At 49.4% G+C, this 25434-nt stretch overlaps 3 protein-coding genes across 9 annotated transcripts; all 3 read left to right on the forward strand.

The window, feature by feature from the left end:
* The first annotated feature begins 466 nt into the window (after positions 1 to 466).
* LOC144110473 (E3 SUMO-protein ligase PIAS2-like) lies at positions 467 to 2251 on the forward strand. Its single transcript, XM_077643385.1, has 2 exons — positions 467 to 1023; positions 1700 to 2251. Exons 1-2 carry the CDS (start codon positions 688 to 690, stop codon positions 1955 to 1957), a joined length of 594 nt encoding a protein of 197 aa, XP_077499511.1. The 5' UTR covers positions 467 to 687; the 3' UTR covers positions 1958 to 2251.
* Positions 2252 to 8952: 6701 nt separating this feature from the next.
* LOC144110675 (E3 SUMO-protein ligase PIAS2-like) lies at positions 8953 to 13507 on the forward strand. Its single transcript, XM_077643731.1, has 3 exons — positions 8953 to 9119; positions 11396 to 11916; positions 13115 to 13507. Exons 2-3 carry the CDS (start codon positions 11440 to 11442, stop codon positions 13370 to 13372), a joined length of 735 nt encoding a protein of 244 aa, XP_077499857.1. The 5' UTR covers positions 8953 to 9119; positions 11396 to 11439; the 3' UTR covers positions 13373 to 13507.
* A 964-nt stretch (positions 13508 to 14471) lies between these two features.
* Positions 14472 to 25356, forward strand: LOC144110033 (protein phosphatase inhibitor 2-like). Of its 7 annotated transcripts, none has more exons than XM_077642837.1 (5): positions 14472 to 14704; positions 15319 to 15495; positions 16397 to 16471; positions 17862 to 18084; positions 25010 to 25356. In XM_077642837.1, exons 1-5 carry the CDS (start codon positions 14526 to 14528, stop codon positions 25139 to 25141), a joined length of 786 nt encoding a protein of 261 aa, XP_077498963.1. In that variant the 5' UTR covers positions 14472 to 14525; the 3' UTR covers positions 25142 to 25356. The 7 variants fall into 7 exon arrangements, with proteins under 7 accessions (XP_077498963.1, XP_077498967.1, XP_077498961.1 ...); XM_077642841.1 differs by having other exon boundaries at positions 16392 to 16471; positions 25010 to 25067; XM_077642835.1 differs by lacking the exon at positions 25010 to 25356 and adding an exon at positions 19433 to 20155.
* The last annotated feature ends 78 nt before the right edge of the window (positions 25357 to 25434 follow it).

The raw sequence follows: 25434 nt of genomic DNA on the forward strand, positions 1-25434 counted from the left end.
CCACAATATTAAGCATTATTTTCTTGAAAGTGATTCTCCTTGGGCACCGTCCACAACAAAATAGCTTTAGGCGATAATTACATGCACCTGCTTCTTCTTTTTTCTTCCGCTGTTTTAAGCACGCTATGCAATCGCGAAAGAGCGTAGCAGTTTCCCGCTTATATGACAACGTTGACACCCAGACAAGGCGATTTTCTACCGCCACCCGTTGCCAACTATCTGCGACAAACCTATCGAGGTTCACCTAATTTCCCCTTTTCTGCTGCTACGCCTATTCCACAGTGAAGCAGCTGCTCAAGATAACGCTGTTTCTGCAGCACGCTGCGCATGATGCAGCCGCGCAGCCCGCTAGTATCTGCGGAGGATGAGGCAGGCACGGTTAGGCGGAATCTGTTTTGCCGTACGATAGTCGCTGCTGACATCAGCGCCACCGCATCTGCGTGACGTCGCAGCGTGAAGGTGCCGCTATATAAGATACCGCTAACATATCGTCTTGTATGCCAGCAAAAAGACAGCGGGACATCAGACTTTTTTCGTGCGGCCGTCGCCAGGCTTCCGGAGCAGCCGTTCTACTACTCAGTAACGCAGTTCCCGCTCCATATCGCCGTATCGGCCCAGCAACCTTGGACGGTTTCGTACTTCATCGCGGTCTCAACGAACCCGGCCTACCGCTTCCGTCACAGGCTGATGCATGTCCGCTTCAAGGCGAGATCACCCATCTCTGTTCTCGGTGGTCGCGCGGCTGCCGTGAGCTTCAACGGCAGAACCTATCACGACCTTCTGCTCACGACAGTAAACATGTCGCCCGTCCTCAACGGTCCCCCAGCAATGGACAGCGTCTTGCGTATCGACGTCCCGGCGGACCTCATACTGATCGCCGAAGAAGTGGTCAAGCTACCTGCACGGGAACTGCTGTGTTATCTGGATGAAACATCCTCGTTCGTGTACCGGCGGGAATACACCCAGGCTCTCGTCCGAGACCACTTCGCCGGTAGCCAGCAAGACTCTGCACAGAGATTACAGGTGCGACGGCGTTTCCATCTTTTTGAGTCAAGTTAGCAATATAAAATATGTTCGTTGCAGTTTGCAGAGTTCAGCTAAGCGTTCAGTGAAACGGAATATGCTGCATTTATCACCGGGGGCCTGGAATCTATCTGTTCCAGAGCAACCTGGCAAGGCTAGAATTTTTTTTTTCTGAGCTTGATACCTCGATACCTTGATACTACCTCGGCAATTCTACATGTTCTGCTTCAGGTTTTGCGGTAACAGATTGTTAGTGAAAAGTTCCAGCCACCCGTTATTCTCGCGATGTTCCCACTTCTTAATGGGATGGGATTAGATGGCTCAACACGAAAATCCATGTCGCCTAAAAAGTGTCGGTGTTACAAGGCAGACGATTGGACGAAACGGTGTGACGCCATAAAGGCGGGAAAATACGAAAAATGTTCACCTGTAATAGTGCTCACAACTGCGCAAAACTACAAAGGAATATAATGGAACTAGAATAAAATTGGAATAGAATTAATATGAAATTACAGTAGACTTGGCGTGCTTTCCAATCACTTGCACGTAACTTCCTTGAGTGCCTCTGCGTAATTGTTTTCTCGCTGACTAGTTGGTATCGACTGTCTATGCTTTCTGAAGGCAGCGCAGTGACGAGGTGATGCTTTCAGCCATGCATATCTGGTTTTCTCTGCAGGTGTCCCTAATCTGTCCACTGTCGCAAAAGAAGATCGTGGTGCCATGTCGTGGAGTTCGCTGCCGGCGTGTGCAATGCTTCGAGGCATACGCCTACCTCGTTTGCAGCGAGGACACTCAGGTGCCGCCCTGGAGGTGTCCATTCTGCAGCAGCCTAATGTTCATGCCGGACATATGCGTGGACTTGTTGACGCTGTACGTGTTTCGAGAGGCAGACTACCTGTGCGTCGCTGTAGTCTTCAGACCCGACGCAAGCTGAGAACCGGTGACCTCGGACAACGACCAAAGCGTTAGCAACGTCAGTGACGGCTCATCGGAAGTCGAGTCCGCCCTCCCAGCGCACCGGCGCGCCAGTAACTAGGGAGACGGGCACACCGGTGTTGAATTCTAGCCGCTCTCAATCGAATATATATTGCCTTCTCTTCCATCTAGTCTGCACCATTCGGCTGCTTCGACACTACGGAAGCTGGGAGCCACCAGCTCCGAAAGTTTCCACCTTTATTTAAGTATAGTGCGTGCGTTGACCAATGCCATTCTGGCACCGGGGACTGCGAAGTGTGCATGTAGCGCCGTGTGCTTTGCATTGTTGACGTAAGTTCGCCTCCGCAGTTTCCCACTCCGCTCTCCAATCAGCGTATGTCTCGGAATCGAAAAAGAATAAACACTCACATCTGTCTCTGCGTATTGTGTCGAACTGTAGTCGCTCATTCCAGCGACAATTGAGGTTTCGATATTACAATTAATTTATCTTCATGCTGTTAAATTCCTGGAAGTCAGATGTCCAGCTACTATCAATATTTATTTTCTGTGGTGGTTCAGAACTTTACAGTCCTACAGTCTTTATACCGCCAATGACGTGGGGCGTTGCCCATAATGGCACCAACTCTTCGTAGTGCATTGATTTTTCACCCTTCGCTCCACTCTCAACACCACGAAAGAGGTGTCAAGTGTGACAATCACTTATAGCCAGGCTTTCCTATAGAGGAAGAAAACCGCTCAGCATTGTCGGTGTGAAAGATAAGCTTTGCAGGAGGAATGCCAGGAAATTTACAATAACCATTTCAGCGTCGCGTATACAGTTAAAAATGCACTGCACTGACCAGTAAAACTTCGCAAGTGCACGCTTGGTTTTCTTTTCGGTGCCTGTGGTTTCGGTGGTTCGTATAGCGGTGGAGGCGTTCCGCAACGCAGCACAAGTATTCCTGGCTGCGGAGGCAATATTTCTGATGCAGACGAATTGCAGAAACGCCCTTGAGGATTCTCTTCACATTGAAGAGCCCCAGTTGGCCGAAGTTAACCATTCTCTCTGCACAACGGGCACCATCTCGCTGCGTCGGCGCATTACGCTGCTCAAGCAATGTCTGAATGTACGCGCAGGCTTTGTGGCCCATATTTAGAAGCATGCGCGTTGCGGCCGACCTTTCATATTTAAGAGTCGGTATAGTTAACTACGCTCGCAGCATTCGTGCCGATGAACGAAAAAAATTCAGGGGGCACTTTGTTGACCTAAAGTGCGGTGAGGTGTTAGCGCGGTGTTGCTGTGTGTGTCATTGATTTGTGGTTAACATGTTAATTAAGTACACATTTGCTTGTCAATCTTACATGCTGGAGACACTGGAGGGCGTTCGGGAGGCTTCCGTCTGATTCGACGCCTTTCTGCAAAAACTCTCCCCAGCGTCCTAGACAAGGACTACATATGCGTTGGCGGGAAGTAGCGTATTTTGACAAAACAGGGAATAAAGACAAAAAAAAAGTAGCGTAGTCGTTATCACGCTCAGCTGCCGAATGAAAGTATGCTGGCTCGAATCCCATCGTGCACAATGTTTTTTTTCCTTATCGTGTTGAGTGTCACGGACGGACGGACACCGCGAGTATTAGCCATTAAAGGCCCTCGCCTTAAAATTTTTTTGGAGTGAACGCATTTTGATAACGAGCTCGGAAGGATCGCAGGGCAGCGTCCTCGTTGCTGTTCCACCCAGTCATACAGTCTCAACAAGTAAAACACGAAATCGGCCAAAATTATTCGGTGTCGACAGCAGTTTCAGCCCTTCTGTGCCTTGCCGCACTTAAAGCGCACGTACACGCAGCGGCACCGAATGATCGCGGAACACCTGCATTACAGGCTGCCGCAGCTCGGCGACTGGACATGGATGGATGGATAAGGCTGAACCCTTTAAACTGGGCGGTGGTTCGAGCCACCTACCCAGCGCCGTGACTTGTGAAATTTTACTCTTGTCTTGATTTTAGCCACCAATCATATAACCTTCCCTTGGTTACTTCTACCCGCTTAAAATCTACTTTTACTTCACTGTCCTTAAACCCGAATGCTTTGAATAAATCAGCCCCGCTGCTTTCCACTGCAGGGTGAAGCCCTTTACAGAAAAGTATCAAGTGTTGAGCCGTTTCCTCCTCCTCTCCGCACGCAACGCACAACGTGTCTATCTCGTGGTACCTGACTCTATATGTCTTAGTCCGCAAAGCTCCCGTCCTGGCCTCAAACAACAAAGAGCTTCCCCTACAATCATCATAGATATTCTATTTGGCAATTTTCTGCTTAAAGACGCTGTATGTTCCCAGTGCCGATTTCGTCAGCATCCCTGTTTTCCACGAGCTCTCTCTGTTTCTTTAACCTTTTTCTTAACCGATAATTGCTGATTTGCCCCCCTACTGCGGTCAAGATATTTGCTTGTCAATTTTCTAGTTGGCGTTCTCCATTTCGTGTCAACATTCCTTATATACAGGTATCTGAAAACTTTCCTAGCCGACTGCTTTTCCCCATTTTTCTCAATCGCTCCCCAAATGCTATCTTGCTGCAAGCTTCTCTGCTCTCGAACGACGCCCATCCCATATCACCCTGTACCCCCTGATTTGGTGTATTGCCCCATTTTTCATGACAGCTGCATTCCTACTAGCTTTATTCATTACATTACAAGCCCCCATCGCGTGGCGCCATCAGTCCGCGTTCGAGAGAAGCGCAAGGAGCAGCGAACAAGATCTGGTCGGGCCCACAGCGCAGAGCCAACGCCTAAATATATTCTTACACCATGGTTTCGAGCCAGACATGCTACCACTAGGCCACTGAGGCACGTTCGTCCGTCTTGGTTAAAGGTGTATCACGTAGTGCGTAGGCAAGATAACCGCTGGTCGCGAATGGTAACGGAGTGGATTTCACGAGAAGGCAAGCATAGCAGGCGGCGGCAGAAAGTTAGGTTGGCGGATGAAATTAAGAGGTTTATAGGGATACGGTGGGCGCATTTGGCAAAGGACAGGATTAATTGGAGACATGGGAGAGGTATTTGCCCTGTTGTTGTTGTTGTTGTTAGCCTATCAAAAGATGGCACATATTCACACTGGGGGATCGGCCAAGAATCGAGTTGCTATTCACCTGAACGCAGTTAATAAAAAGGAAAAGCACGTGGGAGCGCAACACCGGTGAATTCTTCGGCCTGCAGTGGACGCAGTCAGGCTGATGAGGATGATGATAATGACGTGGTCCAGTCTGCCTATAGTGATGTATTATACTGAGTGCGTGTAAACTGAAATAGCTACAAATTAAGAAAAGTAGCAAATAACCATTACTACTGTTGCTTCGTATCCTAAAGGCGGAGCTTAAATGTCCGCTTATTTGTTTTTTAGTAACGTACTCTTACTTCTGTTATTTCAACTGCACTGCCAGTCAAAGTAAATTTTGCGTCAGGTGGCGCCAGGATGACGCTGCTTCCCATAGTGTTCCTGTATATGCTCCCGCAGGGAGCAGAGTTTCGCGAAGGTCCGCTATCACGTTCTAATCTGTGCGGGAAAGCCACAGCTAGTGCGTACAGGGGCTGCTTTCATGGGCTCGCTGTGTAGAGCGCTTGGGCTTGTTTTTTTTTTTTTTTGCGTACAAATTGCACTCGATCGCAATTTTTAAAACGTAACGCCAAAAACTAATCTGTGGTTTGTCGTGGGTGTGCATACAGCATGAAAAAAAAATCGCCAATGATTAACAGCAAATTGTAGTCATGACAAATTGACGAAAAGTACTAGAAACGGCCTGCGAGTTCTTTTTTTTTTCTGGAACAAGTAATTTCAGATGCACAAGCCGTCCCATTCCGGATGGGACAGCGTCTGTCCCGTCCTGTCTTCCTCTGTGCGCGTCTTAAGAAAAAAAAAGAGTATAGCGATGAATTACTTTTTTCACAACTAGCACCGCCGCGTGTTCTGTGCGAGTTATGCACGGAAAATATGAAAACGCATCTCCCTAGAAGCACATTAAAATGATTCTGCAGCTTGTTACAGGCAAGTAGACTAAAGCAACACCAATGCGTTGAACAGGCGAGTCTGACCTAACTCATTGAAAGTGCTCTTTCTCGTTGATATTATTAGCTTACCTAATTTTGATTAAGCATTATTTTTTCATCTGTGTTATTAGGTTATATTTTCTCGCGCTTAACGCGGCCCATTCTCAAAAGCCACTTTAATCGCCGATGCACTTCAGCCGCCGAACTTCCAAATGGCAGTTCGTAAAACGCTTTGCCGTTTCCAGTGCCGTTGCTGCAGTTTGGCGCACTGCACGCAGTCATAGCTGACGACGGCGTTGCTCACTGCCACAGCAGAACTCCAAACCTGACGCCACAGGTGTGCATGGGAAATGTGTGAAATGTAGCCGACAGCGTGGGCTCACGTGAGGCGTCGAGCTGAAGAAGGGTAGCTCGGCACTGCGCCTGTGAAACCAACTTCCTCGCGGAAAGTTGAACACCTTACGTCACGAAAATCATGTGACCGCCTCTCGGCGAATGGCGTTCGGAGCGGCGAGGGAAAACAGACGCGCAACTCTGCTCCCTGTGGGAGCATACACAGGAACACTACGCCTGTGAAGTCAGCTTCTCCGCGGAAAGTGGAGCACCCGACGTCACGAAAATCATGTGACCACCTCTCGGCGAATGGCGTTCGGAGCGGCAAGGGAAAACAGACGCGCAACTCTGATCCCTGCGGGAGCATATACAGGAACACTGCGCCTGCGAATTCAGCTTCCCCGCGGAAAGTTGAACAACTTACGTCACGAAAATCATGTGACCGCCTCTCGGCGGATGGCGTTCGGAGCGGCAAGGGAAAACAGACGCGCAACTCTGATCCCTGCGGGAGCATATACATGTGCAGGAACACTGCGCCTGTGAATTCAGCTTCCCCGCGGAAAGTTGAACAACTTACGTCACGAAAATCATGTGACCGCCTCTCGGCGAATGGCGTTCGGAGCGGCAAGGTAAAACAGACGCGCAACTCTGATCCCTGCGGGAGCATATACAGGAACACTGCGCCTGCGAATTCAGCTTCCCCGCGGAAAGTTGAACACCTTACGTCACGAAAATCATGTGACCGCCTCTCGGCGAATGGCGTTCGGAGCGGCAAGGGAAAAAGACGCGCAACTCTGCTCCCTGCGGGAGCATATACAGGAACACTGCGCCTGTGAATTCAGCTTCCCCGCGGAAAGTTGAACACCTTACGTCACGAAAATCATGTGACCGCCTCTCGGCGAATGGCGTTCGGAGCGGCAAGGGAAAACAGACGCGCAACTCTGATCCCTGCGGGAGCATATACATGTGCAGGAACACTGCGCCTGTGAATTCAGCTTCCCCGCGGAAAGTTGAACAACTTACGTCACGAAAATCATGTGACCGCCTCTCGGCGGATGGCGTTCGGAGCGGCAAGGTAAAACAGACGCGCAACTCTGATCCCTGCGGGAGCATATACAGGAACACTGCGCCTGCGAATTCAGCTTCCCCGCGGAAAGTTGAACACCTTACGTCACGAAAATCATGTGACCGCCTCTCGGCGAATGGCGTTCGGAGCGGCAAGGGAAAAAGACGCGCAACTCTGATCCCTGCGGGAGCATATACAGGAACACTGCGCCTGTGAATTCAGCTTCCCCGCGGAAAGTTGAACACCTTACGTCACGAAAATCATGTGACCGCCTCTCGGCGAATGGCGTTCGGAGCGGCAAGGGAAAAAGACGCGCAACTCTGATCCCTGCGGGAGCATATACAGGAACACTGCGCCTGTGAATTCAGCTTCCCCGCGGAAAGTTGAACACCTTACGTCACGAAAATCATGTGACCGCCTCTCGGCGAATGGCGTTCGGAGCGGCAAGGGAAAAAGACGCGCAACTCTGATCCCTGCGGGAGCATATACAGGAACACTGCGCCTGTGAATTCAGCTTCCCCGCGGAAAGTTGAACACCTTACGTCACGAAAATCATGTGACCGCCTCTCGGCGAATGGCGTTCGGAGCGGCAAGGGAAAAAGACGCGCAACTCTGATCCCTGCGGGAGCATATACAGGAACACTGCGCCTGTGAATTCAGCTTCCCCGCGGAAACTTGAACACCTTACGTCACGAAAATCATGTGACCGCCTCTCGGCGAATGGCGTTCGGAGCGGCAAGGGAAAAAGACGCGCAACTCTGATCCCTGCGGGAGCATATACAGGAACACTGCGCCTGTGAATTCAGCTTCCCCGCGGAAAGTTGAACACCTTACGTCACGAAAATCATGTGACCGCCTCTCGGCGGATGTCGTTCGGAGCGGCAAGGTAAAACAGACGCGCAACTCTGATCCCTGCGGGAGCATATACAGGAACACTGCGCCTGTGAATTCAGCTTCCCCGCGGAAAGTTGAACACCTTACGTCACGAAAATCATGTGACCGCCTCTCGGCGAATGGCGTTCGGAGCGGCAAGGGAAAACAGACGCGCAACTCTGATCCCTGCGGGAGCATATACATGTGCAGGAACACTGCGCCTGTGAATTCAGCTTCCCCGCGGAAAGTTGAACAACTTACGTCACGAAAATCATGTGACCGCCTCTCGGCGGATGGCGTTCGGAGCGGCAAGGGAAAACAGACGCGCAACTCTGATCCCTGCGGGAGCATATACATGTGCAGGAACACTGCGCCTGTGAATTCAGCTTCCCCGCGGAAAGTTGAACAACTTACGTCACGAAAATCATGTGACCGCCTCTCGGCGAATGGCGTTCGGAGCGGCAAGGGAAAAAGACGCGCAACTCTGCTCCCTGCGGGAGCATATACAGGAACACTGCGCCTGCGAATTCAGCTTCCCCGCGGAAAGTTGAACACCTTACGTAACGAAAATCATGTGACCACCTCTCGGCGAATGGCGTTCGGAGCGCGAGGGAAAACAGACGCGCAACTCTGCTCCCCGCGGGAGCATATACAGGAACACTAGCTTCCCACTTATCGCGCGTTTCATCGCCCTTTCCCTGTTCTTCGTTTTATTTTCGCTCATGTCGCTGTGGCTGTTGGGTCGAAATCTGTAAAAAGGCCGCTTTTCGACAACAACCGTTTCAACTGATGCCAGCACTGAAAGCTCTCCTGCAACTACAGGTGTAAAGATTGGCTCCCAGGCATCGGCTTCGGCGCTTCAACTTCAGGTGCGTAGAACTTACCCTACGGCAAACATTTCCTTTCAAGTATTTATGGTTGCTGCGCAAGTTGAATTCCGTTCTTTCGTCCGGATTCTCACGGCGTTTTAATTTCTCCTGAGCTTGTTCTACTTGCGTTGAAGAAGATAGGACGTAGAAGCTTCCGTAGTCGTCGGCCCAAAGGGGACCTTAGAGCACATTTGTCAAGCGCCCATGAAGAGTGGCGTTATAGTGGCTTTGGTGTTTCGGTTGCGGTATTTAGTGAAACCTCAGTTTTCGAGACAGTTTATTTCACTGTGTAGGACTTGGCTTTTTGCATTGTGTGTTAGTGTGTGCGGATAAAATGCCATGCAGAGGCTGGCAAGTCGGGTCTCCCCGGAGAACACTCGGACCGAAAGAATGGACTAGGCGACCGGTGTGCCCACACAGACGCACATTTAATACACCCTACGTGACACACACACTAGCACACAAAACTAACAAACAAACACGAAACACGATACACACGACCCGGGAACACTGCTACCAGCGTTCTACTGTTAGCGGTCGGCGTTCGTGCTCACGGTTGGTCCGGTGCGGCTGCGGCGTTGTATGGGTCCAGTAGCCGGCGTCGAGATGGCGTTCGACGTGCTACGGCTGGCGTCGCTGGCTGCGTCGTACAAGCTCCCGGTCCAAGCGCCAGTGGAGGGGATGCCGGTGTTGTTGGCTTTGGGGGAACCCCCCGGATGAGTGGCAACAGCGTTGGAGACACCCCTAGCCGTAGCAGGTGGTAGCGTCCTCCGTTGACTCCCCGGAACGGGCTCAGGAACGGCAGGAAGTCCACGATGCGAAGCCGTAGAACGCGAGCTCACCGGAGCAGAAGCCGGCGTCGTTCTCTTCCCGCCGAAGCGTCCCTGAGCCGCCGGAGCCTCCGCTTCTCTGTTCTTACCCCACGTGCCTCGCTCTCCCTCGCCCTTTTATAGCCTTGGCGTTAGTCCACGTAAGCCTTGTCGTCGTCCTCTTCTTCTCTCCACCATCTCTTTTCACCTCACTGGATGCTTCTTCTTCATCTTCTTTAGTCTTCGGTTAATCCACGTCATCCTCACCACCAACCTCGTCGTCTTCTTCAAGCCTCTTTCGTTCATAATTTTATTTTAGACTCCCAATTATATGTGACACAAGTACAGAAGTGGTGCTCCCGTATTCTGCGGCTTAAAGTATAAGCGTCTGCTGGACATATCTGCTTGAGGCTATTTGTAAATGTTTTAACCCAAGTGCTTTTTGGACGCGGCTTGCTTCACACATCGAATTCAGCGTGTGATGAGAAATTACTCGGGATACATTGGTGCTGGGTAGATTAAGCAGGACTCAAGACGACCACTCATTTGTGTAACCCGGGCGTAGGTTCATCTTCACTGTTCTTAGAATCAGCCACTCAAGCTCTGTACTTCGTTGAAGCTCGATTGTACTTAAACGTCCGCTGTATCGAATACCCTATCAGTTTTAAAATATGAACTTGCACCCTCTGATTCACCGCGATAGGCGAAAGCCGAAACCAAATAGCTTTACTTCTGTGTTTTTTTTTTTAGCTACAAAATAACCTGTTCGCGCAGAAGGAATGCTTATATTTTCCGAAAGATAAAGTACTCGTCCACAGTCTGATTTTACGTTTGACTTTAGAACGTCCCTACATCCACCACAGCGCACATTTTCATTACTACAGCTTTCGTAACAGCAAGCTATGTTTTAAAACCTGATCAAATGTTTTGACTGGGCGCGTCGAGTGTCACAACAATCTCCCACGATACATCCTTGTCGCTTTGTGATGCTTGCAAGGCGTGCGGATCGGTACTGCCGCCAAGCAACGAAATGTGTCGTGCAAGCTCACGGCCTGCTGGGAATTCCATGTACTATCAAGAGCAATACGAGCAGGAACGCGGGAGCGCGTGGCAGATAGCGTCGAACCGTCCTTGTGGCGATGGACGGTGGCCGCTTTTGGCAGCACTGTGGAGATGGTTCTGCTGCGTTGCCTGCTTCTTAAAAATGGAACACGCCACCCTTTCCACTTTGTTTCTGACAGCGGCCACCACGTATCGCTACAAGTAGGATTCGAGGCTCTCAGGCACGCGCGCCTGTGTTCCTGCTCATATTGCTCATGATAGTGAGCCGAGTGAAGTGTGCTGCCTTTTACACCGCTTAGACTTGTGCACCTCTTATCGAGAGGCCGCACTGCTTGGATGGCATTCTAATAGCTTTAACTGCACTATGCAGTGCCCTTAACAACGCGCTTCTTCTCTTTCGGCTAGGCAAGAGACAGCGGGACGTCCTGTTCTACCTCGCATCGACCGCCATGCTTCCGGACCAGCCGTTCTACCTCTCAGTAAATGAGTTGCGGCTGACCGCCGACATGTCGGCCCGGTGGCCTGAGTTCCTTTCCTGCAACGGAAAATTCTCGACGACCACAGCGATCCGCTCCCCGTCGAGGATGGCACTCGTCCACTTCGACCTGATGTCAGACACGCCCGATCTCAGTGGCCGCACGGCAAACGTGAGCGTCAACGGCAAGGCCTATTACGGCATGCCGCTGACTATGGTCAACATAACGGAGCTCCTCTCCAGCTCTGTCGAAAATCGGCTCGAATTTTGGGGCGAACCCATCCTTGCGGACGTCGCAGTGCGTGTCGACGAAGTCAAGAAGGTGACGGAAGAAGAGCTGCTGCAATGGATCAACGACAGCTCCACCTATGCGCACAATCGGGAAGATACGATGTATCTCCTTGCAGCACACTACGCCGAGGAAGACCACTACCCTTTGCATGATTTAGAGGTGCGTATCCGTCCCTGTAGTTTGGGGGCCACTTAAACTCTGCTATAAGAATATGACGCGATAACTTTAATGGTTATTTGCTGCTTTCTATCCTATTTAGTACCTCTTTTAAATACACGCACTGATCAGCATACATCAGCAGACATACTATACGACGGGATACAACACGACACCCAAGTTCTCCTTTAAACCAAGTCGAACGAACGTGCCCCAATGGCCTGATAAGAACTGATAAGAACAGATACTACAGTTTGATAGGGTAACGTACGTGTCTAACTTGCTATCCAAGGGTGATGGGTGCGATTCCCCAACTAACTACCTCGATTTCCTTTTCAGCGATATTAATTTACTTGAGATCTATATTTTTCATAATGCAATTTCAGTCATGCTAAGACCTCATGGTCGCATTTTAACTCGAGTTTTAATAATTTTCATTTGACAGCTCAACATATGACGTCACAACCCTCCCGACCAATCCTAAATTACTGTCGCAACGCGCACGCATTTTATTTCGAACGTCCGCTCTAACACGGTCACTTTAAAGACTATCCTAAACACAGGACCGGCGGGAAAAATTGCTCCGTCTTCATTTACCGATATCAAGCGTAGAATGGAACAGAAAATTTGTATTTTATCTCTTAAGTTCAAGTTTTAGCTAAAATGCCAACGGTATCTGAAAAAAATTTCACGGCCCCGCCACCTAGACCATTTCGTATACTGCTTCATAGTTTGTAAGCACGCCATCAGTAAGAGATTAGAAACACACTTGGAGACAATATATTCGCGTGATAATTAATAATTGGTTTTTGGGGCAAGGAAATGGCGCAGTATCTGTCTCATATATCGGCGGACACCTGAACCGCGCCGTAAGAGAAGGGATAAAGGAGGGAGTGAAGGAAGAAAGGTGTGTCGTAGTGGAGGGCTGCAGAATAATTTCGACCCCCTGGAGATCTTTAACGTGCACTGACATCGCATAGCACACGGGCGCCTTAGCGTTTTGCCTCCATAAAAACGCAGCCGCCGCGGTTGGGTTCGGACACGTGAACTCCGGATCAATAGCCGAGCGCTCTAACCACTGAGCCACCGCGGCAGGTATTCGCGTGATGCCATCGCTTAATTGGCGCTGTAAATGCGTTGTCGAGCGCCCATGCTTGCAGAGGGCGAATTCATGACGTGGCTTACTGCTTGCCGTATGCAGGTGTCTTTACTCTGTCCGCTGACGAAGACCAAGATGCGGGTCCCCGGTCGCGGAGTCCGCTGCCATCACGTGCAGTGCTTCGACGTATTCGCTTACCTTGACCTGAACGAGACCACACTGCAGCCGTCCTGGATGTGCCCCGTGTGCGGCGAGCAAGTCCTCGTGCAGGACATCCGCGTGGACCTACTCATGCTGGATGCCCTCATGGCCCCCGACGACGATTGCACGTCCATGTTCTTTCCACCACAATATGGTTGAGAGGCTAGTAGACAGTGACTACAGGCGACTGCTGCTATACAGTTTCGTCGATGACAAATCGACAAACGTCGAGCCCTCTTTTATTGTTGGTCGTGAGGTCGTTACCTTTTGGGTGCGCCTCTTTCAATGATCCCGTGCTGTGTTTTGTATTCCTTTTATTCCTTTGACTCGTCACTATTGGCCACTCTGTTAGCCATTCAAGAAGTGGTGACTGTGTGATAAGTTTTAGTGTCGCTCATCTATCTTTTGCGCCATCTTTCCTTCTTTCCTCCTATATATATTTCAATGGGCTCGAATAAAAGCGATCAGTCGTTAGTCAGCGCGAATCCATGTCACTTTCTTCCCGTCCTCGTTTAATGTGCGCTGTTTCTCACCTGTGTCATGCGCCAACTAGCCCAACAACAAGCTTTATTCCAGTCTCTCACAGGAGCCCTGGCTTCGGCTTCTCAGGGTGCCGGACATAGAACACGCATGTCAAGCTTGCGCACAAGTTGGGAGAGGTCGCCCTCCTTTCGGGGACCAGTAATCGCACCGCATTTATTTTTTAGAACAATAAAGTTTCTCCAAGTCAAGCCTGCTTTCCTAGTCCTGATAAGCAGCGAGGACCACGGCAAGCTTGATTGCGCAAATGCTCTATTTTTGGCTCAGTTGTCGCCGTTTCACCCCTTTGAGAATAAGGTTGCTGGAGGAGCCCTTGCAGCATCTTAGCCTTTGTTTTAGCAGCCCAACCTTGCTACAATTTGGTGCCACCACACTTAGGTTCAGCCACAGATCGGTTTGTACCACTGTACAAAATTTCTTGCTAGAATATCATCGACTGCCTTGCTAAATTTTACATTCTTGTATTTCGACTTAATTATTCTTTGTAATGCCTCTTCCTTTTTTTACACGCAAACTCTTATCCCTTTTCATTCCATGCCCTTCTTAAGGTAGAATCCATCCGTGTTGCACTCTCGCGTGCTTTTATTTTGCCTTTAACGAGTACAGGTGAATAGCAACCTCTGCCTCCCGCTTCATGGCCGATCCTCCAGTGTGGGTATGTGCCATCTTGTGAAAGGCGAACAACAGCAACTGCTCTATTGCCTGCTTCGGTCCACGCGCAAACGAAGGAGGAAGACGATGCGCTGGCGGCCCCCCGGCCGCCGGTCGGAGCATGCCAAATTCTGCCAAAGGGGGCGGCGGAGGCGCGGCGGGCTCGTCCAAGGGCCCCCCGCCTGGAAAGCCCTCTGACCACCCGCCTGGCAAGCTGTCGTCTGCGATGCTCAAGAAAAGCGCGTCCACCGCCAGCGCCAGGGGCATCCTGCGGGCCTCCAAGGCCGCGGGCTCCAGACCGTGAGTGCATGCACTTGCCGACATCATAAGAAAAACAGGAAACTAGTCTGTCTACATCGTAACGGGCAGATGGTCTAATGTGTAGCTATATGCTTTCACTTCTAGGCCCGTTGCGAGCTGTGGCATCACTTTGTTTACCGGCACCTAGAACTGGGAGACCACAATCGATCGAGCACTTTGAAAGCTCAAAATTTGAGCTCATTTCGATTTTGAGAACTTGCTGTCGTTGTTTTGACTTTGTGGAGGCAGCGTAGCACAGACCGTTTTACGTCTGTAACAAAAGAACGCGAGCGATATAGATAAAATGAAAGGGACATGATCGTCTTTAGTCCTTGATTCTGTCTACTTTTATCGCGTTGTTTAATTAGAATCTGTCACCAACTCGCCCGTCTCGTCATCATTTCATACTTCCGCCTCTCTCCATATCCGTTAAATGCCACCACCTCTTTCTCTCATTCGAGATGCCGTGGATAAAAAAAAGCACGTTACATTGCGCGCTCAAGCGCACCTAGCCATGTATGACCGTCAAAGGTGAAAGCTAATGGCGCGTAATGGAATCTGTTTTTTCTGTCCCTTCTCCCTACTGATGATGATATCTCGGCCATAACCTTCAGGACTACGCCGGCGCCGCCTGACGGAGGTCTCAAGTGGAACGAAGAGAACATTAAGGCGACCTTTCATCCCGTCGGCAAGGACTACGGCCTGATGAAGGTAGACGAGCCCAAGACGCCCTACAGCTACGACATGTCCCACGACCAGGGCCCCGTCAGCGCTCAGGTCTTGGCAGAAAAGTAAACCGCCTTTACCACATGATTCACCCGTTCTGACGGAGCTTGTCTGGCGAGGTCGTACGTTTGTCCTTCCGGTAGAGTTAACCGTATTTGCAGTTTAAGACGGGTCACGAGTAGGCGCACCCAAATACTGAATTATGGAATGATTACCTATGGGGGGGGGGGGGGGGGGGGCGGTGATGATCACCCTAGCAATAATGGCGACCGAAACATACGAACGCGTGTGCCTGCACTCTCCACTGCCCTCTGCCTCCATCTTCGCTGGCGTGACAGTGAAAACAACGTGGAAGATTCAACGTTTTCGTGGTTCTAGCCACCTTCCTTAACAAAAGATAACTTTGATAGGTCATATTGCGTTGATTTTTCCAATACTACTGGAATATTGCCTCACCAGTCGCACCATGGAAGAAGGAGAGAACTTAGGAGAGGTCGTTACGTCACATATTTTGAAGCCGAACCCGAGGGCTCCCCTGCGCTAGATGGCCGCCGTTTTAGCGCACTTGCACACGCACAGCAGACAATCTCCTTCCGCACCTGGACGCCGGCGACTGGCAGGCGCGCCGATGATGCCGCCCCCCTTATGTAATGCCCCATTGGGGCCTTTAAGGGAAAATGAATGATGATGATGATGATGACGACATCGCTGCGCCCAACGTTACTGTTGGCTGCACCATCGTCCAAAGACTGCCGTACTCCTTGCGAAAACACGTGACTTCTGGCTCACTTTTTGTCATGCAGCTCGAATAGCGAGGGTCTTCCCAAAACTTTCCATCTTCCATGAGCCGCACACACACACGTGTGACATGATAGTCATGATTGTCATGAATGAAACGCTGTGTTCAGAGAAAGTACAACTCTTATGTTCCCGTGTGTTCTTTGTTGCGTCTCTTGTGCAGAATAGAAGCCGCCCGCCAGGGAGTTCCGAAGGCCACCCGGATCAAGAGGGAGGACGAAGGCCTTACGGAAGCGGAAAGAGGTCTGCACGCGGTCCTCTCTGGCCTTAAAGTGAACGCCGCCAGTTTTGAGCCAAGAGGAGCTCTTTGAAGGGAAACCGCATAGGTTCTAGAAATAGGCCAACTTAACGGGGTAGAATGGTTGAAACTTGCAGACAAAGCATGCAAAGTCGTTTTGGGCTAGCATTTGAGATGGTGACGTATAATCACCGATTAAAATCGCGATGGCCTTCAAGCTTCTCTGCAGCGCACAGCGCCAAGTGGGGGACGCATGGTGACGTCATCGACGATGCCGGCACCTTTTCAACGCATAAACGCCTGCTTTGAAGGAAAAAAAAACGCCAATGAAGGCAATCCTGCTCAGCATTATTTGGCAGCATCGAACGATGCACGGAAGGGTGTGCTTGACGGCAGGGGATATTTGAAACCTTACCCGCCACGGTGGCTCAGTGGTTGGAGTGCTCGGCTACTGATTCGGAGTACCTGGGTTCGAACCCGGACCGCGGCGGCCGCGTTTCGGTAGAGGCGAAACGAAAAGGCGCCCGTGTGCTGTGCGATGTCAGTGTACGTTAAAGATCCCCAGGTGGTCGAATTAATCCCGGAGCCCTCCACTACGGCACTTTCACTCCCTCCTTTATCCCTTTTATTACGGCGCGGCTCAGGTGTCCGCCGAGATGTGAGACAGACTGAGCCACTTCCTTTCCCAAAAAACCAATTTTCAACTCTAAATTTCTGTGACGTTACATTAAGCTTCTTCTCACTGCTTTTGTGCTTAGAGGAGAAGCCTAAAATTCAGTCGATTGCATCGCTGTTTTAAATGCTAGCGCAAAACCACTTTGCATGCTTTACCTACAGGCTGCATAGATTTGAATCCTTGAATAACGCGGAATTCTCAGAAAGCCGGGCAGTTGCCCTTTAAAGGAAAACGTTTTGAGATTTTGAGAATTTTTGACCTCAAAATGTAAATGCATGAACATGCGCCTTCTTCCGCAGCAAGCTGAGACTCTTGGAACCAAACTTCCGGTTTTATTTGGCCGGTTTTATTTGGTAACATGTTAGCGCAACATAGGACGAACACCAGAGAGGCAGGGAGGACGACACGCTGCTATTCGTCGTATGTTGCGCTAACTTGTTACCGAAGAAAATGCACCAACTAGACCAGCAACAAGTTTTACTTGAGTCCTGGCTTTCTGCTTCTAAGTGATGTGTCTGACTCTTTTGGTTAATACACTGTACCCAAAATATTTAGGAGCACATCTTCATTCAAGCCCTGCCATGCCATGAATAACCGCTAAGCGTGCCAGGTAATTGCAGCTGGCAGAGGTGCAAATCCATTTCTCGCATTAGAAACATGCTTGGTTTGCCCCTCCCTCCGACAGTCTCATTCTACACCTTTGTGATTCGCGCGCGCAGAGCGCCAGCGCCAGTTCGAGAAGAAGCGCAAGATGCACTACAACGAGTTCCAGGCCGTCAGGGCGATGCGGGAGCGCATGAAGAAGGAAGAGGACGAGGAAGAGGACGAAGAGACCGAGACCACGTCGGTCGGGCCGCCCGAACCGAGAAAGAAGTGACCGGGCCTGTGCACTCGGCGACCCGGGACGCGGACTCACCAGCCTGGCAGTGGCAGGGACCGAAGGTATCATGGCATCCGCTTCCATCCTACATAAGACATGTATTCCATCGGCCACCCGAATAGCAGTCACAGACGCAGACAGGGACCGCGCCAGGTTATACACAGTAGGCTGGAGAAGAGAAGGCGGGAGGGTGGAGGGGGATTAATTTTGGGTAGGCATGATGTCTCTATGCCATTGCTGCTCATGACGTTCAAATAAATAAAACGAACAAAATGATGCAGCGGGAAAGCTGCACATACTCTAGACAGACAGGCGGACGGACGTGCAGATAAAGACAGACACAGACAAGAAGGCTGGCAATAAAGATAAATGTGCCCAGCCCACAGCGCCAAAGCGGCAGGCAGGCAGGCAGGCAGGGTGGCAACAGTTGTCATTACGTCATCATCATCTTCATCATCAGCCTGACTTCACCGACTGCAGGGCAAAGGCCTCTCCCATGTCTCTCCAATTAACCCTGTCCTTTGTCAGCTGTGCCCACCATATACCTGCGAACTTTTTAAATCTTATCCGCCCACCTAACCTTCTGTAGCCGCCTGCTACGCTTGCGTACTCCTGGAATCCACTCCGTTACCCTTAAGGACCAGCGGTTATCTTGCCTTCGCATTACATGCCCTGCCCAAGCCAATTTCTGCCTCTTGATTTCGTAGGATGTTATTAACCCGCGTTTGTTCCCTCACACAATCTGCCCGCTTCCGGTCTCCTAACGTTACACCTATCATTTTTCTTTCCATGGCTCGCTGCATCGTCCTTAACTTAAGCTGAACCCTTTTCGTTGGCCTTCACGTTTCTGCCATGCTTCCCACGTTCTCCACGTTTCCCCCTCGCAAAACAACTACTTCGCTCTCTAAACCGACTCGGTATTGATCTTTAATTTACTCTTCTTCTTCTACTTCTGCAGTATGCTTTCGGGGGTATTTATGTTATGTGTAACCAAACACTGAGTATGCTCACCACCGCCACCTACGTTCATAGCGCCGAACATGAATGTCTGCCGCTAGTTCTTTTTTTCTCTGCTGTCAATCACCTATCTTTCAACCATAAAATTATTGCATTACTAATTTTTCATTGATCGGCACTACATATTTAAAAAAGCATATTAGCATTCACCTACCCTTTCTTTGGTTTCGTTGACTGTTGGCTGCCTTGAAGTGTGCGTCATAATGAGCCCCTCATTTCCCTACCCTTGTCTGCTCAACAAAATAACGAGTCTTAAGAAACACTGCACCATAGTATACGAATGGAACTCTATAAGCCGTTTTTCCCGTACCACAGCGTGACCACGCTTCAGACGCATGAGCATCCGACGCTGCGTGAACAAGTTCTCACGGCGAGTTCCCCGTTTCTTTTCAGACAGACCTTTCTTCCGCAATCAGGCAAAAAATCACTCAGCTGCTGATGACCGCCGCCCTCACGCGACTGATCGGAATGGCAGCCATTATTCACGTGAGAACAGCAACGCTCTGCACTGTTTGCTGTCCTCCAGATATGTCTTCCTCGTCTGGCGGGCGCCCTAGAAGTCCCTGGATCGGTGTGATTGTCTCGAGGCGGCCGAGCTGTATTTTTGGTGGACATTCCGGCTGTGTTCTCGGTTTCCCAGTACACCTGGCTGCATTGGGAACAGTGCGACTTGCTGCCGCGATGACTAAAGTAGCCAGTCCTTCGTTCAGCGAAATGGGTGGACTTATTTGAATGTCGGATGCCTCTCGTGGTGTGCGGATGTAAATAGCTCTTCACTGTGCGTACAGCTCACCGTGTTTAGCCGTGGTTTTTGTGTCCTTGCTTGAACAATGTTCTACTAGCATTACTCTTTGTCCCCGGTTGGGAAGGAAATAACAGACGTAGTCACATTATTGTTCAATATTTCCTTTTGTAACATGTTACATATCTTCTGCCATAAACTTTCAATCACTCATTCGGTGATGCATTATGCAAGAAGTAAGCACATTTATATTTCAAACAGAAATGCTTCCTGTGGAGTGCATGTATATTGGTATCAAGTGATTGTTACGATGAAAAAAAAAAGGAATGATATGTGAAGGCAACGGAAACTAAATCGTGTCATGAAAACCAATAGAGACGAATATTTCATTCTTATACGTTCAGAACATCTTGGGTTGTGGAGTGATTTGCCTGGGTTAAAACCGCGCAAGAGGTGTACACAGACTTAAATTTGCTTCATGCACCTGTGATAAGTACTACAGTCGAGGTTCGCTGAACACTACGTGGTGCAGGAATGGCCTATCTCCGACTCCGACCCCTCTACCAGCTCTCACGATCTCGTAACCTTGGTGCTGTTTTCACCACGCGGCGAAGCTGTTTCGCAAAGAAGCCAGCTTTGACGATCGGTTCTTTCAGTCGCCTTGATCCGAAGTGGTTGTAGCCGCCGCGGTGACTGAGTGGTTATGGCGCTCGGCTGCTGGTCCGAAAGATGCGGGTTCGATCCCGGCCGCGGCGGTCGAATTTCGATGGAGGCGAAATTCTAGAGGCCCGTGTACTGTGCGATGTCAGTGCACGTTAAAGAACCCCAGGTGGTCGAAATTTCCGGAGCCCTTCACTACGGCGTCCCTCACAGCCTGAGTTGTTGGGACGTTAAACCCCCATAAAACAAACCAAACTGAAGTGGGTTGTGAAAAGTATCGCAGTATCAGAAAATAAAACTGAACTTTTCGGTGGCTATTAAGCGCACTTAGGTGTTTTCATGCTATCTGCAATATCTGTAAATTACTAATGCGCTGTATACCAGTGCAAAAGTCGAAAGGCGTTAAAAAGAGTTCCAATAGTTATCATTTTGTCACAGCAGTTTAGTTCTTCAGAGGCACCAAAATTATGACGTCGTTGAAAAAGGCAGCGTATTCGTCACTCACCTGTGAAGTCTCGTCATGTGCTTTTCCGCGTATGTTCATTGGCTTACAGCGGGATAAACAGCGTGTTTTGTGGCTTGGAACGGTTATTTTAGAATACTGTGTGAGTAATAGAGGGCAAAGTGTAAAAAAAACGGGGTGGGGGGGGGGGGGGGGGCGCAAGCAGCAGTGGTATCATGCACGCGGCTGAATCGCATGTAAATTTTTGAAGTAAGGCTCGGTGCGAAATATAGCAAAGCCCTGCAAAAAGCGAAAACGCTTTAGGAGGGTCGCTGCAGTCAGCCGAGCCAATAATCGCGCACTTTCCTAAATTGCTACATTCGATGGGCCAAGTTCCGCTTGCAAGGAGGGTGCTCTACTCACTAAGCACACGCACCCAAAACAACAATAGCAGGGACCTGATATGTCCAAGTGCTGGTTCAGTTACATAAACAACCTCAAACAGCTGCAGGCGAAAACTGTTGCCAGGAGCTCGACAAAGAAGGGGAGGGAAGCTGGTTTGATGTGTTTTTTTGATCCAAAAGGTCTCACTTTGCCAGGCTTAAAATGGTATTGAACGGCCCTCTTGTATTACAAGGGTTCTAGGCTGTAAAGTTTTGCGTTGGAAGTGCAAAACCTGTAACGCTTTACTATGGTAAAGATGCTATACAACAGAATGAAAGTTTGGAGTTTCCTTTTTCTCAAGTGCGAATGGCTTTTAAATAATAGGTCGTACCGACGGGGCTGTATACTTCCGCCACATGTACGCTAGTCTCTGCATGGCGTAGTCAAAGAATGCAAGCGACTATTGGCGGCCCGAAAGGCGCTCTTTATTTGTGACCTCTTGATAGGACACGAAGGGCGTACACGTGTGCTTCGGATATTGCTGCTTCATCTTTGAAAACAGGCGCAAGTTAGATCTAGATGATGCGAGGTCCGGACTGAAAGGCCGGTAAGGCTAAACATCCGACCTCATTCTTCTGCGACAGACCGCTGTGACTAACAGTCATTTATTGAGTAAATAAACTCGGATTTTTATTTTCAGCGCCCACAATCGGTACTGGTACACAATGCAGAAAACAGTGTAGCGCCATCATCACAGCAAGAAAAGCTATGAGGGCAACAAAGCATTGAACTTGCAAGACGATAAATAACGGTCTTGTTTCGGCAATGACAAAAGCGTGAGAAACAAGAACAATGCACAAAGAAAAAGCGCAGTGTATCATGCACCGGCGCCCCATCGGAGCCCTCGACAGCAGCCAAATAAACAGCGTCAACGAAACAGCGTTCCCCTCTTTTCGATCGCACCAGCCAGGTTGGCTCCATACCCAACAATTCTGCACGAACGTCTTTTTGGATGGGTTAGAGTTTATGAGCGCAGTTTTTTTTCATATCGTAAGATTTTACTTAATAACAGTCAATATATCCGCAGATCTCCCGTCGGCAGGCTTGAATTTTTTTTGCTATTAACGTTTTTGCTATCGTCAAAAGCGTTCCCAGCGGGTTTTTTATGGCAGTCTTACGTGCTCGATGCAAGCGATGGAAACACTATAAAAGAACGATTTTGCTGCATATCGAAAAAACGGACCATTACCCTTAATAAATCTACACCAGTACCTTGCAGTTTTCCAATACTCAAAATTTTTGTCAAAGAATGTTGTAGATGAGAGGTTGGGATTGAATCCAAAGACTCGGGTTCAATCCCCGCTGCGGCTGCCGCGTTTCGATATAGGCGAACTGCAAAAGGCGCCCTACTGCGCGTGCGATGTCAGTGCGCGTCAAAAGAACACCCAGCTGGTCAACATTATTCCGGAGCCCTCCAGTACGGCACCTCCTCCTTTCACTCCCTCCTTAATGCGTTCCTAGCTCCATGGCGCTGTCCAGGTGTCCACCGATAAGTGAGACGGTTAAGGCGTCTTTCCGTTCTTCAAAATCAATTTTAATGCGACAGCACCAGAATTAATATCACGCGATTTCGCGTCCTAGCGCCCGTGTGCTGGGCTATGTCAGTGCCCGTTAGACACCGAGGTGGTCGAAATTTACCGGGAGACCCCTACTATATAAGGAACCTCTTCCTTCCTTTCTTCTTTCACTCCTCCTTTATCTCTTCCCTTACGGCGTGGTTTGGGTGTCCGCTGAGATGTGTGAGACAGTTACTGCGTTATTTCCTTTCTTCAAAAAGTAATTTTCAATTTAAATTTGTGTCACTAAAGTCGCTGATGTCGGAAGATGGAAGCGATAAGCGCTCGCCCCGGAAGACGCTGTAAAGCTTGGGGATTTTCGACGGCCGTGCCGTGCATCGGAGTCTTACGAATTTTACACCCCCGGTTCGGCTTTGTCGAGAGACGTCACGTGGCTTTGTGACGTCAACATAACTTGCCCATCGCGCCACTGTACATCATGCGGTGTAGGGTGCCTCGATGCCGGCACGGGGAGGCGCACATCGAGGCACCCTACGTGATTGTGCGCTGTGCGTTAGTCACAAAAGCCGCTGGTTGGTCGAGAAGGCGATGACGTTGTGAGGGGAGCAGCATTAGGCATCTAGGCAAGTCAGAAAGTAACACGACAAAAAAAAAAAAGAAACATCACAGCTATCGGTCCCTTTCACGTGAAGTATATGTACCAGCACGTCCAATTCGCCACGTTGAACTTCGTCATGAACTAATCACGCGCGCAACCTGTACACATTTCTTATTGTGTAAATAGTTTGTGTATATTACCTCTGGCCCGTATCCTCTCTTCCTGTCCCGTCACCTCTTTCATTTCATTTCTCCATTCTGCTTGCTATCCTTTATTTCCGCTGCCCCAGTTCAGGTGCTTCAGTATATCGATGGCAGATGCCGGGGGCAGCAAAAATCTTTTCCATCCCTTTTATTATTACTTTAATAAACCACTACTACTAACTCAACAACACGTCTTCGCTACCGAGGCTTACATTGCTGAAACTAACAGCCGTAGATCTATTTGGAAACTTCCAATGTGAATAAAATTTAGCAAACTAGAACAATGTTTCAACGTCTAAAAACGACGAAAACAGTGCGCCCGTACACTGGCGCATACACAAACCCAGAAAATTTGGACAAACGCTCTTAGTTTGTGCGATTCCCTCTACGAGCAGAGTTGCGCTGAAATCCCAAAACCGTCGCGGAAATTTCTAATGTTTAGTACATTCTGTTTTTCTGTATCTTTCGAAGGTAATTGGTGTGAACGCAAGAAGCATTTTGTAGCTCAGGTTTTGCGGCGAGGAGGAAGAGTTCGCCGTGATAATCACCACGTTCACTCAATATATCTCGGGATTCCCTCGTATTGTCAGAATTGCAAGTTAAAAACACCCCCCCATGAGTTACGCGGGTTCGTCACCGGCGGCATATGGCTCTAGTCGGCGAAGTCTAGATAAGCTGGGCACGATAAATAAATAGCAAAATTTAAATTTATTCTGCCGCCTGCCAATGTAGCCAGTGAGTAGTACATCCTTAGCCAAAAGCGCTCGGGCCGCATCGTTTGTTTTTCAGCAGTGGGACAGTGTAACACGAACAGCACCCCGAAGTTTTAATCACGTTATGGCGAGGAAACCATTCTTGCTGACTTTTTAACACCTCTTGGTCTTTGGGGGTGCCATAATTAATATGGGCATCACTATGTACGGCTCAAAAGAAGACCATCTGGTTTGAAGATTTTTTACCAAGGCTGTAACATCCGATGAAATCTCAGCTTGTTTTTCCAGGGATGGTTAGCTTTTGTAGTCAGCTGCTGTCAAAGCATGCCCCCTGCCTGTCTGGCAGCTGTAATTTTGACTCGTGCTTTGAGGAGTGTATACGTCAGAAAATGTGGTTTGTGCAGTACTCGATGAGATACGAATCTCTCTAGCGAACTGAAAGGACGACTATAGTTTCCCTTTCAGCTCTCTATAGAAAGTATCATATCTCCTGGACACCAGTATACACAGCCTGTTTCCTGCGTAATACGAGTTAAGCACTTTTTCGAAAGCGCATTGGCTGTCGTCCTAAGTCACAAGTAAGTGCCTTGTGATTTATTTGCTGGTTCTTGCTGGGTTGAAATATTGTCGCTGTTTTGTTTTTGTTTTTAGGAGTGGCCGCGGCCGCTTTGCACGAGAACGGCGTGTCTCGCCGTTGACTCAGCGTCGAGGTGGAGGTGGTTCTGGCGTCCCGCCAGACTGTTTATAACGAGGCAGTTTGCGGGATGCCGCTGCTTTGGATGAATACGCAACAGCGAATACGTCAGCGAACAGCGCTACGGCAAATATGATTCAAGGCGAACACGCAGCGAGGAGCGGCCGGTTACCGTATTAGCGCGAACCTAAGCACCCTGCGGTTACAAGCAGCCCTGCTCATTTTCAGATGTTATTTTAAAAGCGTTAACCCCATTCTTTCTCCGAACCGGACAGTCCAGTACTTTGCAGCGAAATAAATTAAATCATTTATATTAAGGAAAAAAAATTAACGACACCACTGAATTTCCTAATTTTTATGATGCCGTATCTGAAATAGAGGA

The sequence above is a fragment of the Amblyomma americanum genome, chromosome 11 (genome assembly GCF_052857255.1).
Source record: "Amblyomma americanum isolate KBUSLIRL-KWMA chromosome 11, ASM5285725v1, whole genome shotgun sequence".
NCBI classification, from domain to species: domain Eukaryota; kingdom Metazoa; phylum Arthropoda; class Arachnida; order Ixodida; family Ixodidae; genus Amblyomma; species Amblyomma americanum.